Consider the following 20,894-nt stretch of genomic DNA (forward strand, 5'->3'; position numbering starts at 1 on the left):
TAACCTTATTTCTGTCTTTCATATTCTCACGTCTCCCCATCTAATCTATCCAAATTGCATCTGCTGAAGTCAACTTCCCCTTGTCACAGTGCTCATCTCCTTGTACTCATCTTCAAGGCCTTTAAATCTTTGATCTCATTTCCTTCTACACTTCTATTGTCACTCAACTCCCCACAATTCTCCCAACCCACTTATCTTTTTGCTTTCTCTCTTTCCTCACCTTCTACCTTTGTACTTTCTGTTATACTGCCTTGTATACTTTGAACAGTCCTCCTCTGTCTGCCAAGTCCCTCTCTCTCCTCCTGAAAACCCACATCCTTCAGGAATACTACCTTTCTTCTCATCACCATGTCTCATTCTACTCTTTCTCCCATGAACCATTTATTACTGTTGGCACACAATATTTTAAAATTCTGCATATTTTAGTTGTCAAAACAACACAATATAATCACTCCATTTTCAATAATTTTGGTAATTTATTTAAAAATACCTGTCAACAAGTATGTCAACAATACAGACAACAGCAAAAAAGAATCCCCCAGGAGTAGACAGTTTAAGAAACCCCTACAACAACTCAGTTCCAGTTGGGGGGCTATTGAGGGGGCTGTGTGGGGCTCCCAGAGCCAAGACATCTGCACTCCCATCCCCCCAGAGCCCAGCTATGGGGCTTCCCCCCAGAGCCAAGCCACGGGGCATCCCCTGGCCTAGACACCAGCTCTCCCCCACCCCCCACACACACACAGAGCCCAACTGCATGTGACACCCCTCTAGCCTAGACACCAGCGCCCCCATACAGAGCCCAGCCACGGGGCATCCCCCATACACCAGCCCCCACTCCCCCCCCAGCCCAGCCACAGGGCATCCCTCAGTCCCTCCTTTCCCCCCAGAGCTAAGCTGAAGGGCAGCCCCCAGCCCAGACACCAGCCCCGCCAAAGCCTTTACTCCACTCAGCTTCTATACTGTCCCGCTCAGGGACATGGTGTAGTGTGACCCCCCCTGCCCTTCCTCCCACTTTGCTAGAGCCAGCTGGGTCTCCCAAGCCCTCTCCCGTCCTGGGAGAATGAGGATCAAAGAGCATGCAGCCTCCAGCCCTGCAAGGCTGGGCGCTCCAGCAGCCCTTGGTGGCAGCCAGAAAGTCTGTGGGGAAAATAGGGAATTCTGCATTCTGCAGTAGCGCAGAATTCCCCCAGGAGTAAACTAGTTATTAGCTATTTTTCAAGAAGTCAAATACCACCAGCACCTCTCAGGTTTCATTTTAGGACTCTCAGTGAAACCACAACATGAAAAACTGTTTACATTTTAACTAGCCATTAACTGAATACAGTAAAGAGGGAGAGGGAAAATAAAATTTTGACTAGTACTATAAAAACAAATCACCACGTAACTTTCTCTCAAAACCAGCAGTTCAGTATCTCTGCTATAGGATTTCTTTAGACCAGAGCAGTGACAACTAATATAGTGAAGTGTTTCCACTGGGGAGAGGGATACCTCAGTGGTTTGAGCATTGGCCTGCTAAACCCAGGGTTGTGAGTTCAATCCCTGAGGGGGCCACTTAGGGATCTGGGGTAAAAATTGGTCCTGCTAGTGAAGGCAGTTGGCTGGACTCAATGACCTTTCAAGGTCCCTTCCAGTTCTAGGAGATTGGTATATCTCCTATTTTTTTTTTCCACTGTGCCAAATTTCAAGTCAGTTTACTGGCTAAGGTAAACCGAATCTTTGATGAATTCCCTTTACTAGAAGAAACTTCAGATCTCTGTCTCAGCAGGCTTTTATCAAAAACCATAAGAAGAGTTTAAAGTATTTCCATGCAAGACGATTTTCTGGGTGTTGAAATATTTCATTTGGAAACATGTAAAAATATTGCCAATTCTATGCACAATAGATTAACAATCAGAACTGCACTGAAAAAACAAGAATTAGTGAGTCTTTCAAGTATCTACAGTAAATACTTACAGTATTCAACTCACTTGCAGTGAGTCTTCTGAGGATAAATTCCAGTATACTTTCTGCAGCAGTCATAACAGAATTAGAGAGAAAACTTAACACCACATCTATACAGAAAACAAAACAAATGCTCTATTAAAACAATGTACTTTTTTGTGTTAGAGATACATGATATACAAAGTTGATTAAATCAGGTTACTATACAATGCCAAGCTATAGAGGAATAAGCATTTACAGTTCTCTTAAGCTTCTGATCACTCAGTATAAATGACTGCTCCTCATTTTATTGTATACTATATTATTCCAGTGGGTTCTACTTCTCTTTTTGAGGGGATCTGCACCTGATTGGCTAGAGGGCTATAAAATGGTGCACAGAATATCAGGGTTTTCAAGAAATGTTTATGATTGTCTTTTTAGATTCAAGCATTCTATTTTAAAAGGACATACGCAAAGCTCTGCTGCTTAAAAATTTATAAAAACTTGATGTTAAGAATCCCTCAAATCTTCTCAAGTGTTAATAGATCTAGAGGGCATTCAGAGTTCCAGATCAAATCTCAAACTGGTAGGTCCAATTTAATGGCCTGTAGTTCACTGGTTTGCTTTCTATGTTTATCAGAAATCAATTTGATTGAATAAACGCCAGAGAGATCTCAAAGTCAATGAGATTATGCAAGTGCTTAAAGTTAAAGCACATACTCAAATGCTTTGCTGGATCAGGGCCTAAATTAATTAGAACGACTCTCAAACTTTATTATAGTACATTATATTACATATATGAGGGGAGGGATAGCTCAGAGGTTTGAGGATTGGCCTGCTAAACCAAGGGTTGTGAGTTCAATCCTTGAGGGGGCCATTTAGGGATCTGGGGCAAAAATCTGTCTGGGGACTGGCCCTGCTTTGAGCAGGGGGTTGGACTAGATGACCTCCTGAGGTCCTTTCCAACCTTGATATTCTATGATTATGGTATTCTAATGCCCAAATTATGCATGTGTGGTTGTTTGACCTTTACTACAAAAGTTTCTGAGTCTTGAATCAACAATTTAAGTTAAGGCTGCAAAACATGTTCCATTCAAACTCAATTTTCACAGTTTCATAACTTTGTGAAATACTCACTACTGATACTGAAATTTTCAATATTGAGCCTCTACACAAAACAAAACTTTTTTTTTGCACATCAGAAGAGATCACCATGGGCAAGACTGTCACTTGCCCAACACATCGATGCAGAAAAGTAAGGGGCTGGGCTACCTGGAACACCGGAGTATGCAACGGGGACAAGAGCAGGCACCACTGACACTAGCCCTCCTTTACCTCCGCAAAGGTAACCAGGGAATGGATAGAGAAGGGATGGGAATGAAGACAGCCACTGGCTCTGTTCCCACAATATGCCGGTTAGCACAGCTGAACTGGCACAGAAGGAGAAGAATTTGTTACTACGATAGCCAGTAGCAGATACTTTCTCCCTTAGAACAAAAACAAAGGAAACTGAGAAAGGAACTCTTTCCCCTTCAGAATCAGAACTCTTTCCTTGCTGCACCACACTCTGTGATAGGTGTAAGCTTGCAATCTGGCTCAATGTCTCTCAACAGACACATAAAGATAGATCTATTTCATTTTTAGGCACAGCTAGTTAAAGTGGGGTGCTAGTCAGAAAAGCAACTATGTGAAAATGACATGTTCTAACTATCGACCTGCTCTTTGTTTCTATCTAGCATTGTATCCGCTCTTTTTAATAATTAAAATAAGGGTATTTAAACTCCTTTGTACTTTCATAGCATTGCAGAGCCACATGCTGCAGTGTGAAGTGGGTTATATTCCTTCTTGTGAGTGATCAAAGTTTAGTGAAGTTTGCAAAGATGAAAGATAAAGAGCTGGACTGTTTTCAAATGTTCATATTATTAAATTCCCAACCCATTTTTTCCCCAACTTTGACATGAGCTTACTCCTCAGTGAGGACATTTAGAATGCTCAGTTTCCAAATTCAGCCACTAATGTAATGTACCTGGGAAAAAGATGTGTTTTTTTTTTCTAAAACACATCTACATACACAACAGCTAAAAGAGCATTCCTTGAAGCTTTCTAAAGTAATTCATCTTTAGGTAAATACCAAGCATGGAAGATTTCAGCCTAAAGTTATTTTCAGAAAGTTATAAGCAAATGAGTGCACAAGATTATAATGGAAAATAGCATTTGTTACTTAGGGAATGCTATGATAAAACAAAAACAAAATATAGTGCCTCACAATACATTTGCATGGCACTTAATCATAGAAAATGACATAGGTATGTTACTTTGTAGGGGCTGTAGTGGGTAAATGTGGCAAAATGTACTTCACCACCTACATATCTCAATCTATATATCAAGGGAAACCACGGTGGCACTGAAAGTCAGACGGATAATACATCAATACGGAGATGGTACTGAAAGCCTCTGCATGCCCTTTTTGCACCAACATATGAGTTAACAGAACACAGGGAGGATAACAAAACATTAAACTGGAGTCTTTCTGATTAGACCTGCTATGAAATAAACATCTATGAAGCACAGGTTGAATTCCCAGAGAGATTCTCAAAGAGTACCTTTGAGGATTTCTTCAAGGTTTTCTGTCTCACCTTAGAATTACACCAAAGAGCAAGCTCTGATGAAAGCGTAGTACCCTTCCTTGAGATTTAACAGCCAAATCTTGCTCTGATATTTAAATTTTTGAAAACAAAAGTTTAATTAAATGGAAAACTGCCAAATGCCAGAAACAATATAAGACGGTTACTCACCGTTGTAACTGTTGTTCTTCGAGATGTGTTGCTCATATCCATTCCAGGTAGGTGTACGTGCTGCGCGTGCACGTTTGCCGGAAACTTTTTACTCTAGCAACTCCAGTGGGCCAGCAGGTCGCCCCCTAGAGTGGCGCCACTATGGCACTAGATATATTCCCTTGCCGGCCCGCCCGCTCCTCAGTTCCTTCTTGCCGGCTACTCCGACAGTGGGGAAGGAGGGCGGGTGTGGAATGGATATGAGCAACACATCTCGAAGAACAACAATTACAACGGTGAGTAACCGTCTTTTCTTCGAGTGATTGCTCTTATCCATTCCAGGTAGGTGAATCCCAAGCCTTACCTAGGCGGTGGGGTCGGAGTGAGAGGTCGCGGCCTGGAGCACTGCAGAGCCAAAGGCCGCATCATCTCTGGACTGCTGAACCAGGGCGTAATGGGAAGCGAACGTGTGGACCGATGACCAGGTCGCCGCCCTACAAATGTCTTGGATTGGCACGCAGGCAAGGAAAGCCAGCGATGATGCCTGTGCTCTGGTGGAGTGAGCAGTCACACGGCCCGTTGGAACGTGGGCCAGGTCGTAGCAGGTCCTGATGCAGGAGGTAACCCAGGATGATATCCTCTGCGAGGAAATCAGTAGCCCCTTGACCCGGTCCGCTACCGCCACGAATAACTGGGGGGACTTGTGGAACGGTTTGGTCCTGTCCACATAAAATGCTAGCGCCCGACAGACATCTAGCGAGTGGAGCTGTTGCTCCCTGCGGGACGAATGGGGCTTTGGGAAAAAGACGGGGAGGAAGATCTCCTGGTTAATGTGGAAAGCTGAGACCACCTTGGGAAGAAAAGCAGGGTGTGGTCTCAGCTGCACCTTGTCTTTATGGAAGACCATATACGGGGGATCTACTGTGAGGGCCCGTAGTTCTGACACCCGTCTAGCTGAGGTGATGGCCACTAGGAAGGCGGTCTTCCATGAGAGACAGAGCAGGGAGCAAGTAGCTAATGGCTCGAATGGAGGACCCATGAGCCGAGTTAGGACCAGGTTGAGGTCCCATGAAGGGGCAGGAGGGTGGATCTGTGGATAGAGACCCTCCAGCCCCTTCAGGAATCTCACCACCATAGGGTGGGAGAAGACGGAACACCCGTCCACTCCAGGATGAAACGCGGAGATGGCCGCTAGGTGGACCCGGAGGGACGACAACGCCAGACCCTGGGCCTTGAGGGACCAGATGTAGTCTAGAATAGTGGTGATGGGAGTCTCCATAGGGAGAAGACCTTTCTCCGAACACCAACAGGAAAAACTCTTCCACTTAGCCGAGTAAGTAGCCCTGGTGGAAGGCTTTCTACTGCCCAGGAGAACCTACCGAACCGGGGTAGAGCAGCGTAGCTCGGAGCCTGTCAACCACGCAGGAGCCATGCCGTAAGGTGCAGAGACGGAAGGTCCGGGTGACATAGTCTGCCGTGGTCCTGGGTGATGAGGTCCAGATGTAGGGGCAGGGTGTCAGATAACCTTAGTCCCAGATTAGGACCTTAGCGTCCAAAATATGGGGGTTAGCATGAAAACCTCCAAGCTTAGTTACCAGCTTGGACCTGGTACTTGCTGCCACCACCCAAAAAATTAGAGTGTTTTGGGGCACTCTGGTCCCCCCAAAACCCTTCCCTGGGGACCCCAAGACCCAAACCCTTGAGTCTCACAACAAAGGGAAATAAACCTTTTCCCTTCCCCCCTCCAGGTGCTCCTGGAGAGATACACAGACACAAGCTCTGTGAATCTAAACAGAGGGAGTCCACCCTCTGTAATTCCAATCCTGGAAACAAAAGCACTTTCCTCTTCACCCAGAGGGAATGCAAAATCAGACTAGTAAATCTAACACACACAGATCTCCCCCAACTTCTTCCTCCCACCAATTCCCTGGTGAGCTGCAGACCCAATTTCCCTGAAGTTTCCCAGTAAAGAAAACTCCAACAGGTCTCAAAAAGAAAGCTTTATATAAAAAAAAAGAAAGAAAAATACATACAAATGGTCTCTCTGTATTAAAGAGACAAATACAGGGTCAATTGCTTAAAAGAATATTGAATAAACAGCCTTATTCAAAAAGAATACAATTCAAAGCACTCCAGCAACTATAGACATGTAAATACATGATCTCTGTACTCACAACTTGGAAACAGAAGATTAGAGAGCAGGAAATAGAAATCATTCCTCATAGCTGAGAGAAAAGCAGGCAGACAGACAAAGACTCAGACACAAACTTCCCTCCACCCAGAGTTGAAAAAAAAATCCTGTTTCCTGATTGGTCCTCTGGTCAGGTGAAAGAGACATTAACCCTTAGCTATCTGTTTATGACACAGGGCAACTGGATTGGCTACTGAGAGGTCCAGTAACATGGCGGAGTCAGTGCCGCTTCCATGAGGAGAGCGCGGAGTCTTTGATCCCTCTCCTTCTTTGTGCGAGGCTTAAAGGCCTTGCATATACGGCACTTTTCTGTTATTTGGGTCCACGCCGGGAGGAAAAAAGAAAGACGGTTGGAAAACTGCGGGGAAGGATCCGGAGGGGAAACTGGTACTGCGCACTCGGGCGCACCTTCAAAATGAAGGCTTAGGTCCAGAAGGGGCCTTTGCGGAGCCTTGGTTCTGCCCCGTTTGGCCACCTGACTGTCTGCGTCGGTTGTTCCTGCCGCGGCGCCTAGTGAGGTCCTGCCGCGGACGGAACTGAGGATACGGCCGACGCTGCTGCTGTTGGTTCTGCTGCCGGAATGGCCTGCGCTGTGTCGCAGGCGTATGCATCCCCAGCGACTGTATTATGACCCTATTATCCTTAAGGTCCTTAAGGTCTGTCTTAGTGGAAAACAGGCCCTGGCCTTCGAAGGGGAGGTCCTGGATAGTATGTTGGAGCTCCAGTGGAAGGCCAGAGACCTGCAGCCAGGAAATTCGGCGCATCATGAGCCCCGAGGCCAGGGTCCGAGCGGCCGAGTCCGCAGCATCTAAAGAGGCTTGTAGCGATGTCCTCGCTACTTTCTTGCCCTCATCCAGGATGGTGGTAAACTCCTGGCGGCCATCCTGTGGTAAGAGCTCTGCGAATTTCCCCGCCGCTACCCACGAGTTGAAGGAGTAGCGGCTAAGGAGGGCCTACTGATTCGAGACCCTGAGCTGTAGCGCCCCCGCCGAATAGACCTTGCGGTCCAGGAGGTCCATTCGTCTCGCCTCCTTCGACTTGGGCGCTGGGGCCTCTTGACCGTGGCGCTCCCTGTCGTTCACCGACTGGACCACCAATGAGCAGGGTGTTGGGTGAACGTACAGGTATTCATAGCCCTTCGAGGGGGCCATGTACTTCCTTTCCACCCCTCAAGTGGTCGGAGGGATGGAGGCCGGTGACTGCCAGATATTAGCTGCGTTGGCCTGGATTGTTTTGATAAAGGGCAGGGCCACTCTGGTGGACGCATCGGAGGAGAGGATGCTCACCACCGGGTCCTCGATTTCAGAGACCTCCTCTGCCTGCAAGTCCAGGTTCTGTGCCACACGTCGGAGGAGGTCCTGGTGTGCCCTAAGATCTAGCGGGGGAGGGCTGGAGGACGAGGTACCCGCCACTGCCTCATCTGGTGAAGACGACGAGGAAACCCCCGGCAACAGAGTGTCCACGGGGGGTTCTATCTGGGGCTGCAGCTCCGTCACTGGAGGGAGCTCTGGGTCCTGGTGGCTGGACCTGCCGTCTGCTTCCGGGGAGGGAGGGGGTCTAGACACCGTCGCCTCTGGTGGCCTGCGTTCCGCCGCAGGGCGGGGGGCAACGTGTTGTCGACCCTGGGCTTGGGAATACGCTCATGGGGTCCAAAACCCCCACTGTTGAGGCCCTCGTTCCTGTGGTGGAGGGTCCTGGAGCAGGGCCGAGTGTCTGTCCTGGCCCAAGGCATAGGCGCTGTCCGCCTGAGAGGACACAGATGGTTCCCTGGAAGGCCACGGAGGCGCTGAGCCTGTTTGATAGGAGCCTCTGTACGCCGACTCCGACGCTCCCCTCGGTGCCGAGGGTCGGTGCCGCGACCCGTATCGGTGCCGGGATCAGGACCGGGAATGGTGTGGTAGCCGATGCAGGGATCCGGAGTGGGATCTGCATCAAGGTCGACGCCGGGAGCGGGACCGCAACCTTCGATCAGCACGGTCCCGGGATGGCAGTGGGGACCGGGACCTGCCACCGACGCGGTGCCGGGAGGTCGACCGGGATTGGGACCTACCACCGGCTCGGTGCCGGGAGGTCGACCGAGGAGCCGAACATCGAGGTGAACGGCTCCTAGAGTCTCGGTGCCGGCGGTGAGAGGAGCCAGACCGGGACCGTGCCGATACTGATCGATGCCGCGAGTACGACCGGTACCGCCTGAGAGAACGGTGTTGGGACTGCGAGCGGCGCCCCGAGTGTGAGCGTTCACTTCTCCAGGGTGATCGGTGCTGGGACTCTGGAGACAGCGCTCTTAGCATCGGTTTGCCTCTGGAGGTTACCCGTCCCAGGGGTGCCGTCTGAGGCTGCGATGGCTCCGTTAGCGCGATCAAGTCCCGTGCCGAGGCAAAGGTCTCCGGCGTCGATGGTACTAACAGCTCGACCCCTGATCTCAAGGGGGAGCTAGGAGGGGCTGGACTCGACGGACCTTCCGGACCCGGAGTCGACAGCAGCCCTGCAGGCGGTGCCGCGGCCAAGGTAGGTGCCGGGCACTCCACTCGGGCCTGCCTCGATGGTGTTGCAGACGCCGAGGGTCGTGGATCTGCTCCCGGTGCCGGGGAGTCTTGACTAATATACTATCAAACTATCTATGAACTATTTACAACTATGACTACGAACAAAGTACAGGAGAGCTAGGTACGTGGAGGACAGCAAGCCGCACTCTACAGTTCCAGCAACCGACACGGCGGTAAGAAGGAACTGAGGAGCGGGCGGGCCGGCAGCGGTATATATCTAGTGCCATAGTGGTGCCACTCTAGGGGCGACCTGCCGGCCCACTGGAATTGCTAGGGTAAAAAGTTTCCGGCAAACGTGCACACGCGGCGCGTACACCTACCTGGAATGGATATGAGCAATCACTCGAAGAAGGAGGACATGTTCCAAAATTATATTGTGCTTATTATCAATGTTCTCTATTTATTAACATGGCTGAAAATGGCTCAGCTGACTGCTTTTATAGGACTGCACATCTCTAGTTTGTTCACAAAGTTCAACATTGTAATTTAGTTCCTACATCAAATTATTACTGTTATTACACCATAACTCCTCCTTGCATGCTGTTTGGTTCATTCTTTATCTGTAATAATAATTCTGCAAATGGAACGTAGGAATTCTTTTGATAAACCACAACCCAGAACAAAATCCAGCTAACTCTCCCATAGTTCTCTTGGACCTCAAACATTATCAGGAATAATAAATTAGTAAAAAGTCATTTTTCAACACTGAAGTCTGCAGACTCAAACACAGGGAGCAGATCTGTTGAGTAAGAAAATGCCAATAATACAGTCATCTTTCTGACCACAACCACATTTTGAAAGGAACATCAAGTACATTTTTGTACTTTTAAACAAAGCATTCACCACTGTTAGTAACATCACTGTACAAGTTTGAAAACATAACATGTTTGTATCAGTTTTCCATACATTACATCCCCCTCCCTTTTTTTTAAACGGTAAGCATGCCAAGACAACTTGTACATTTACTGTATTTCCCTGTTCATGAATGATCAGCAAATAGGTCAGTTCATAGCTCTGGCAATTAAGTTTATTACTTGGCTTTACTCTGCAGCAGAGAAGCATGAAAACACAGCAGGTCATACCTAAAAAGTGGCTTTTCTTTTCTTACATGTCTTGATACCAAGGCATTTAAAAGGAGAAAAGAAGTTTGGAGTTCAATCCTGTAAGATGAAAGCAGCCTCCTGGGAGATTCCTAGAACTCTGCAGGCTCAATTCCCAAAGAATGGGCTCATAGTTATTTATAATATGTTCATGTTAGCCAGGTTCTAAATACCTGTGGGTCCAATCTTGGAAGCATTCTACATCCTCAACTCACAAGCAAAGGTGGGATAGTTCAGAAGGGCTTCTGTAGGATTGGGCCCATAGTTTCTGATTTGGAGGGCATGCTCCTGATCATAAACTTTTTTTGAACATTACTTATGAACTGACATTACTTGATAATATCCCTTTACCATAGTAAATATCCACAAGTTTAGTTTGATTATAAATTATATAGGATGCAATATATTAAAGAGATCACTAACCATCTTGTGGACTGTACTGTTTTAACAAACAGGTCTGTAATAGCTTCAAGAGTAGCTGTAAACTTTTATCGGTTTTCAGTGTTGGTATGTAAGCATTAGTGCCAAGTTTCAACAAGACATCCAGAAGAGGGTGCAAGAAAGACTTTAATTCAACCCGTTCAGTGTTCCTTTTTTTGCTGCACAAAACAAAAATTAAAAACAAATGTTCTGTGAACTTTTCTTAAGTGTTTAAGTCACTTGAAAATCAAAGTCATTTAGGCACTTTTGGAAATTTTACAAGACAAGTTTAAGTCAATTGACTACAGGATGACCCAAAGCCCACTGAAGTCAACTGGAATCTTTCCACCGGCTTCAGTGGGCTTTGGAACAGGCCCAAAAGAAAAATTTGATGCGATTCATACTTGCCTGTGTTTATTCTTCATCTCTTCCACATCTGCAGCCAGCAGAATCATTGTAGCAATAAGCTTAGCTTCAAACCAGTCAGGCATAAAGCAGTTTTCTCCTGATTAAAGAGAATTTAAATTTCCATATTTTAAAAAAAATCTCAGAATGGTAATTTTAACTGTTAATGTAGGTTTCCAATCCAATTAACAGCTGGCAGTGATAAATAAATGATTCATTAATTCAAATGTACAAAATATCAGCATAAATATTAATAATGAACACTTTGCACTCTTGTATAGAAATTTAAATTAAACCTGGTTCATTTTCATCCTCTACCTACTACATAAGAGGGCATCTACCAGCCTTTTGGATAAAATACATTTTAGGCTACATTAGGTTCTTTATCAGTAAATTCTGATAAACTTTTTTTTAAAAGTACTTTTTAAAAGGAGGCTGGGATTCTCAAAGGAGCTTAAGGGAGTCGGGTGAATCTCCCTGAAATTCAACCTACTGAGACTCCTTTGAAAATCCCAGCCTGTGTTTCTACCAGCCAGAAGTTTCATACAGCACGAAACCCACTGTCAAAAGAGAAAAAAGCATGAAGTTAAACTGAAGTTTTCCTCCCAATTGATCACTTACACAAACAAACACAAAACATTTACACCAATTATTTGCTATAAAAACTGTCTAAGAGCTGTCATTTTAGAAAGAATTTTGGACTTATAGCCCTGAGAATTCAGAAAGCGAGACAGGCTTTCATATTCCAATGCAAAAGTAGTACCATACCTGAAGGCATAATTTTCTCATCAAGCTGCTTATAAACTGAGCTGCAATTCAAGTAAAATAACAGGAACCTATTCTATAAAAGCTGTTTTTTCAGTTAGCTGACCTGTAACTCCAAAGCAATGGCCTGAACATATATTTCAGGAGCAGGGAAGTTCTGCCAAATTAATTTTTAGGGAAGAGTAAACCTTCAAAATTTCCAAATGAATTTGGCAACAATTTTAGCCTAATTAATGATAAATGAAAGAAAGAGTTTGCAACATCTCTGATCATAAGACAGGTTTTGGAACATTATTTTCTATTGATACCACAACTTTTCTGATGATATTCAGCAAAATCAAACCATGACCCCATTTTCTGGTATACTCTAAAGGGATAACTAAAAAATGACTGACTATTGAAAAGTCACACTTTGTATTATAAACTTCTTCAAGCACTGTGTGTTTTCCTAAATTTGTACTACTACTACTGTGATAAGTGCTATACAAAAATCAAAGCTCCATAAATAGATATGTTTGAAAGAAAATTCTTAAAAACAATTATGAATATTTGAAATGTGGCTGTGAGGCAAAAGTAGAAAATTCTGTTCAGAATTTAGCTTTGTGCTCATGATATGAATGCATTTATTAAACTGCATACTTCTTGTGTTATAAGAATTTACAAATTCATCTGCTGAACAAGGTAAATACTAACCTCAAAAATCCTAATTGCCTGCAAGCATGTGCAGAAAGCTGTTTAGCTCCAAACTAAAAGTACAACACAACACATTTGTATCTCCACAAATATGTTAGTTCAGAGTATGTAATTTATAAATTCTGTTAGTGCAAGCTATGGATTTTGTAAACTGTGCAACCTCAATAACTCCTTTTTTTTTCCTTTCCTAAATGGAGACTGGGAAAAAAGTAAAGAAGGAAATTAAATGTGCAAAACTACTAGTGCTAATGCAACACTGAAGTTGCAAATCAAGCACTCAATTCAGCTAATTCCAAAAGTTTAAATTTTTTCTGCAATATTGTATTTTTTATTCCTGTTTTCTTTCTTAAATGCAAATACTTTTTTATTAAGCATTAACAATACCATGAACTAGATAGGACTGTGCAATGTAACAAGGTTAACATTGTATAAAAATCTTTAATTTTACAAATTTGACTTTAAGACACTAAGCTTGTTATATCACTAACTCTAATTTTTGCATTTAGGAGCTATTAATTCATAAAGGTTAACTGAACTTACTTGTGGATGCAGGTGCCTTAAGGTAATCTTCCACAAGAGTATGTACATATACACTTAATGAAGATCTTTCTTGATGCTCAACATGGCAGTTTATGGACTTTCTGAAGCATCTGTCATGAGTATACAGCCAATCGCAAAGCTAAATGAAATAAATGTTACTATTTAAACACTTCTGCCAACTTAGGTTATATAGAAGAAAATAAATAATCCGACACAACCCGATATACTTAAATTCTCTAGAAGTGTGTGTGTTGGTGTATGTATTAATACACTTTTGATACATATGTAGAAAAAAGAAGAAACCTGTAGTATTAAAAAAAAAATGTTGCGCTTGTTTAAGCTTTTGATACTCAGAACAAGAGTAGAACAGATGCTGAGCATAGTCATTACTTCATTAACCTGCTGTACCATCGCATGTAGGTTTATCAGCCAGAATGTTCTGAAGTCCAAAGATTACTTCTTCCATGTTTTTTCACTTAAATTTCTAATTCCGTAGCTGAATGTACCCCTTAAAGGTTGTGATATACGTGTACTTTGAGAGTTAAAATTCACAATGGAAAGCAAATATTAATCTTACATGCAGATTTGTCTTCTTTGGTAATGGAGTTCTGTTATTCTTGTAAATGCTGGGTTTTGCCACACACACGAAAATCAGAGGCAATTCTCAAGCAATTTTTTGGCACCCAAATACTGGCCATTTAAGAGGCTCCCAGATACCCACTGCCTCAGAAAATACTTCCAAAACTATGAAAAAGGAAAGACACATACAGCAGACAATCATTCTGAAGAGAAGGCAAATTTAAAGATAAGACAAAACAGTTTATTAATCCAGCAAACAAATACTATATCCACTAAGCAGAGTGGATAAAAATCAATGATCGTGTGTGTGTGTGTGTGTACACACACACACACACACACACACACACACACACACACACACACACACAAAATCTGATTTTTTTAATTTAAAAATCGGATTTTTTTGATAAAATGTTTTTTGAAGGAAAAAACCTATCTAAAGATAGTTTTTAATTAAGATACATTTAGCTCAAAGATATCTCATCATGGATTAGGAATGATAAAGTCTAATGCTATAGTATGAGACAGTATATTCATGTAATGTTTAAGAAAAGTTTTGTAATTGAGTTCCGTTAGTTCATGGATTAGGGACCCAATCTTATGGAGTTCCAGGGGCTTCTGTATAGATTATTTAGGTTAATATCTAACCCAATGGGACTCAGCTCTCAGTCTAGAAGATACCATCAGAGATGCTCAGTTTTGCAGGTCTCAAACTGTGGATTTGTGTCTCCAGAAATAACATGCTTGTTAACGGCAAAAATATTTTAAAATAAAAAATAAAATAAATAAATAAATAATATATAGAGGTGAGAAACAACAGACAACTCTATTGTCCCTCTGCAAATTTGTGTACACAATCAATCCCTTATCTCTCTCTAAAAGTGCAAAGTTTCAAAAAGTTCAATGAACAGAAGATTGCTGGGGGTGGAATAGATCCGGACAAGAAAAAGAAGTCTGGAGATAAATGTGAGAAGGGAGGGACAGGCAGTAGAAACAAAAGTGAAACTGTTTGAGCAGCATATTCCAGAAGTCTGGAGGTCTTTCTGGGTGTAGCCTTTATTGATTTGAGATCTACCAAAGCATTCTCTCACTAGAAGAGAAAAGTTTTGATGGCAACAGCGGTAAAAGAGACCCAGTTTGGGAATATTTTAATGAAGTTCCTCTACCTGTGAGTAAGACAGGCATGCGTGCAAAAGGAAAAGAGCGCAACAAAGAAATGCAAGGCCTGGTTGCCCAAGTGAAACAACATCATGAGAAGTGTTCCTTCTCAGGAGGAAGCTGCGATGATGATGATGATGATGAGGATGATGATGATGAAAGGAACATGTCTGAACATGCAGGATCTTCAGGTTGGTAAACTTTTTTATTTCATACTTCTTTCTTAAGGACTGCCTGTCTTTCTTCTGGACTATTCTTGAATTCTCAGGTTTGAGCAAAAAATGTAGTTGTTGCTCTATGGTACTATCAGTTTAAATGCAGTTGTGATAAAACATAAATAGCTGAAATAGGCAGATCTTCCTTTTACAATTTCACCTTTAAAGTAGTACTGAGTGTCAGTGAATGCAATGAGTAATACTAAATGAGCAGTATGGTAATAATAATTAAATAACTGCATTGACTTATTTGGTTTAGGAGAATCCCATCCTCAACATACAGGATTCTGAAGACTATTTACCTTCAAGATCACCATCATTTTCTATAGTTTCTGAGTTATCTGCCAATTATAGTGTTTCAGTCACATCATGTATGTCACATAGCCACAGTATATCACCTGTAGCAAAAAGAAAAAAATATCTCCATCATCCAGAAACAACCCCAGATACGTTTGTGATAGCCATCAGTTTACAAAAAGAGGTAATAGATGAAAAAATTGCCCGGTTTGTTTATGGAACAAACTCCCCTTTCCATATGATTGAGGACCCACACTTCATTAACAAGGTTCAGTCATTAAGACCAGGATACAGTCCACGCAACAGAGCAGATGTTGCAGGAAAATTGCTGGATAAAGTGTATGAAAAAGAAATTCAGCAGTGTGAAAAAGGTCTACAAGGTGAAATTGTTAACCTGAGTCTTGATGGGTGGAGCAATGTCCACAATGATCCTGTTGTATGTGCCTGTGTGACAACAGAAGAAGGGAAAGTCTTCCTTACAGAAACGATCGATACATCAGGAAATGCGCACATAGCAGAATACTTATAACAAGTAGCAGTAAAAGCTATAACAAACTATGAAAAAAATTCAAATGTAAAGTACGTAGCTTGGTCACAGACAATGCTGCAAATGTATCCAAGATGAGAAGAAATGATTTAGAAGAGAGTCCCAAGCTAACAACATACAGTTGCAGTGCTCATCTGCTGCACCTCCTAGCCAAAGACTTCAGTGTTCCAGAAATAAAAGCTAATGTTGTTGAAACTGTAAAATACTTTCGTAACAGTCACTTTGCAGCAGCTTCTCTGAAAAATGTGGGAGGAACAAGCTAATTCTCCCATGAGATATGTGATGGAACTCAGTAGTGGACTGTTTTGAGTACTATATCAAGAACTGACCTAATCTGATGACAGTTTGTGAACAAAAGCATGAAAAAAAATAGATGACACTGTCACAGCCAACGTTCTCAACACTGGGCTTAAGAGAAATGTTGAACACATGCTGAGTACCCTGAAGCTTATTTCTGTAGCCTTGAACAAAATGCAGAGAAATAGCTGTTTTATTGCTGATGCTGTTGAAATTTGGAAGGAACTGAGTGAGATTTTAAAAAGAGAACTATGCAGTGACAAAGTTAAATTACAAGTATTAAAAAATGAATGGGACAAGCACTATCCTCCAGCTCATTTTCTTACATATATTCTCAATGCTCGGTACCAGGGTCAAACTGCAGAAGAACTGCAAAAGAAGAGGAGTTGGCTATGACATGGACATCCAGCAATCATCCCTCCATAATGCCAGCTACAATAAACTTCAGAGGTAAGGGTGAACCACTCAAGAAATACATGTTTGCTGATGATGTTTTAAAGAAAGTCACACCAGTGAACTGGTGGAAGTCACTTAAGCACTTGGATTCAGAGACTGTTGAAGTGATAATCTCACTTTTAACAGCAGTAGTTTCTTCTGCCAGTGCAGAAAGTAAATTTTCTTCCTTTGGACTAATTCATTCCAAACTGAGAAATTGTTTGGGACCTGAAAAAGCAGGAAAGCTTGTTTTTCTTTTTCAAATTATGAACAGGAAAATGATGTGAAGATGATCTGAGTTAGCTGCAGAAGCCAATATTTTAAGTTTCTCATGTTGACCTGGCTGACAGTCTATTTAAAAATTTTTTCTAAATATTTCATGTAACTATTTTAGTTAAAAAACAATTTTAACAAAAACAAACCTGATTTTAAAAAAAAAAGTTAATATTTAACTAAATTCAAAAATTCATATGCTTGTTTTGTTAAAATATTATTATGTTTGCTGTTGAAGAAAAAAATCCAGAATACATAATGTTGTTGTTTTAGTTAAATAAAACAATTTTAATGTCTGTCTGGTGATGTTCTCCTCCTAATACAGCATGGCAAGAAAATCCTCCAAATACTAATGATTAACCTGTTGAATTGGAGATATTTACAAAGTCATTGGGAGGTGAACTATCTGCTTCAATTACCTTTGGTAAATGAAATAACCAAACAATCATTCATTTTCTGATATAGCTGTAAAAGTCATCTGAAAAGTTTTCAAAATAAATCACTTAAAAAAAATGTATAGTGTGTACCCTTCTAAAAATGAAACCTACATCTATCTCTGAGTTGTGAAGAATATGTATTAAAGTTATAACAACCAACAAGAATGCACTTCTATGTAGAAATTCATGATTAAATCGAGTCTTTCTGACTAGTGATTTAAATCATGATTTAAATCAAATCCACCCTGGCGCTAACTTTGTAATTTCTGAAAAACAGCAAGTAGTAGGGGCAAAAAAGTGAGGGAGAAAAGTACCTAAAATGAAGAAAAGAAAAATCATGTAATACAGGAATAACTGCTTGAAGGGCAGCCACCGAGGATATTACATCCATCTTGTATCGTTAATAAAAGCAGAGGGAGACGCCCAACTCGTGGCTCTGAATATCTCATCAGAAGTCCTGCTTCACTTTCTCTCCATGAAGTTACCACTGATCTAATGCAGTGAGCATAGATCTCTGATGGAGATTATAGACACCAGTACAGGCTCCCCAAACTGTTGCCTTAACTCCCAAGGGAATGGCAAGGGAGAAAGCAGGCTGGCACTGTGGATGCCTGGAAGTCTCTTATAGAACAAGCATTTGGGCACCAAAAAGTGTGCATGAAAGAACTGATTCTGATTTGCACTACGATAGGGCTAAACACAAAAGTTATCAATTAGCTCATGTTCTCTCTCTGGAGAATGCTGTGGCAAAGCAGGGCATAAAAGTCCGGTACGAGCTCAGCTCCAGCTCTTATGCTGCTCTGAAGTGCAACAGAAGCTCTGCCCTCAGGAGAAAGCTGCTCTTGTGCAGAATTCAGGTGCTCTGCAGGAGAAAAGAAAAAAACACCTTTCCTCTTCTTCCTTACAATCTCACACAATGGAGGTGCATATTAACATCTTCTGACTAACTACCTGCTGGATAGCAGGTTGAGGGTTAAAAGTAATCCCCTTCTTAGTGTTACATGTTACAAGGTACAGATACAAAGCACAAATCAATTACCATTCAGTGCCAGAAGCGCCAGATGTGTCAGTGCAAAAGGGACTGAAAATTAGTTCACATGCATAAAGTATTAGAGAATTAAAACATTAGCTATAATTAATAGACTGTTCTGAGCTATTGGTATTACAGAACATTTTGATTAACACAAAACCAGTAACAGTTTCAATTCTCACCTCCATCCATAGTATAGTCCCTCTGCTTAAGGACTCCTCTGGTCTAAGAGACATGAGAAAACTTGAAATCTCTGGAAGTGACACTTTCTCCTAAAGACATTATTTAAGGTTCATTAGTCCCCAACACACACACACAATATTTTAGTGTGAAACTGAGAAGAGTTTGCTTTCATCTGGCAAATGTTTCAGTAAGAAAATAATCTTTTCCCTCCCACCCCCAAATTATTACCACAGGGATGTGAACTTTCCAGAAATATTAATTTTTGCCTTTTTTCAGGACACACACACTGTTCATTTTCCTACAGTCTGATGTACCCATATAGAGATGTACATTGAAGGCGAATGAATGGCTTGCAGCGAGGTATTCACTGATGGCTTTTTTTTTTTTTAAGTGAGGGGCAGGGTGTGTAAATGTACAACCTTAATTATATTTATTTTAGATATTTAGAAGCCCCTGACTAATTCTTCTGTTTCTGCCTTTTCACAGGAAGCCCTGCTCAGGTCAGTTCATGGTCAGCCACGGCAAAATCTGAGACACCAAAGAGAAAGGTAAGCAGCTGTATTAGCAGACAAAAGAAAATGGGGTGGAGAATACAAAAGAGAACCTTTCATGTGGCTGTCAGGAATAAGCAAGAGTACTGTGCACTTCCCTTTCATTCAGTCACACAGACACCCCCATTCTCACTGATGATCATATGACATGCTTATTGCGACTACAGCAACTGCTTATGTGGAAATACATTAGGAAAGAAAGTAATTTTAGATTATTCTAAAAGAGATTTAGCAGATAAAAAAAAAAAAAGAGCCAGCAACTATATGATAATAAGTTCTCCATATACCACTGGTTGGGAATTGCTACTTTGCAGGAAATTATTACTAACCTACCACCGTACCTGTTAGGTGATAAGCAAACAACAATGCATTAGTATTATTGATTAGTAGTAGTCTTCACCATGTGCTATACATTGTCCTAGCAAGAAGACATCCCCTACCCCAAAGAGTTTATAATCTAAGAAAGCCAGACACATGTGAATGGAGGGAAAGAGGGATACAATCAAATTATGTATTTATATCATGTAGGTTTTGTATACATTATATACATCAGGGTCATTTTTTTAAAGTAAAACATATAAATTGAACTCCATCACACCATCAGCCTATCCACTGTTAGATGGCCAATGTCTTGTAGGCTACACGAAAGAAACGAGGCCTGAGGAGAGGGCTTTGTAGATCAGTTCAAGGAGAACACACACATTGCTGGTATAAATGAAAAAGGCAGAGAAACATTTATCAGTGGGTGAACAACAGGCAGTCAGGATTAGCATCACTTGATGGAAGAGGTAGGAAGATAATGCTATCAGAGATAAGAGCAGGTAAGGAACAGGAGAAGAGTCTTGAAGGTGAGGAGAAGCCGTTTCTATTTATATGTGGATTTCTTTTAAGTTTAACATTAACTCTGGATTTCCAGGGTTTCTATTGTGCCCCTCCCCTTTTTTTTGGGGGGGGGGGGGAAGCAACAATTACAACATACCTGTAATACTTTTACCCTTAAACTACTGATATGTATTCAGCCTTAACTGCAGTTAAATAAAGTTTTTATCCAGGAATTCTACTGAATTACATCAATCAAGATAAAAGCATGATCCTTGTTTGAGGTCAAGTTTGAAGTTTAAGACGAAAGTTTTCTGAGCTACCCAAGCATCAAAATCATTTGAAAATTTTTGAACTACATTTTATAGCTTAAAAGTGCCCAGATAAACTCTTGTGATGTTTTAGGGGAGAAAGGGGGGAAGGATTTCCTTCTGGTTTAACTCTGAGCATGAAAAATTTCAGTCCCATAAAATAATTGAGAATTAGACAACTTATATTCAACATTCTAAAATGAAAGTGATATTTTAACGTGACTATAAAGTCAGCACGCTAACATTATAAATATCATTTTAAAATCTTTTATGTCATTTTGAAAGTCTCTTTAATATTACATTTTAATTGTTAAATAACTGCTTTTATAGCACCCAGCACAACAGGATCCTGGATCCATGACTAGGGATTCTAGGCATTTCAGTAATACAAATATCATCATCAATAAA

At 41.9% G+C, this 20,894-nt stretch overlaps 1 protein-coding gene across 1 annotated transcript in view; it reads right to left on the bottom strand.

The window, feature by feature from the left end:
* Positions 1-20,894, bottom strand: part of TARBP1 (TAR (HIV-1) RNA binding protein 1) — a 125,860-nt gene that overhangs the window by 72,845 nt on the left and 32,121 nt on the right. The window contains exons 9-13 of the mRNA XM_030556916.1: positions 18,805-18,894; positions 13,355-13,493; positions 11,360-11,456; positions 10,955-11,130; positions 1,954-2,051 (exon numbers count right to left, since the gene is read on the bottom strand). Of these exons, the coding sequence (XP_030412776.1) occupies positions 1,954-2,051; positions 10,955-11,130; positions 11,360-11,456; positions 13,355-13,493; positions 18,805-18,894 (600 nt within the window). The remainder of the gene's footprint in view (positions 1-1,953; positions 2,052-10,954; positions 11,131-11,359; positions 11,457-13,354; positions 13,494-18,804; positions 18,895-20,894) is intronic.

This window comes from Gopherus evgoodei, chromosome 3 (genome assembly GCF_007399415.2).
Source record: "Gopherus evgoodei ecotype Sinaloan lineage chromosome 3, rGopEvg1_v1.p, whole genome shotgun sequence".
Lineage (NCBI taxonomy): Eukaryota > Metazoa > Chordata > Testudines > Testudinidae > Gopherus > Gopherus evgoodei.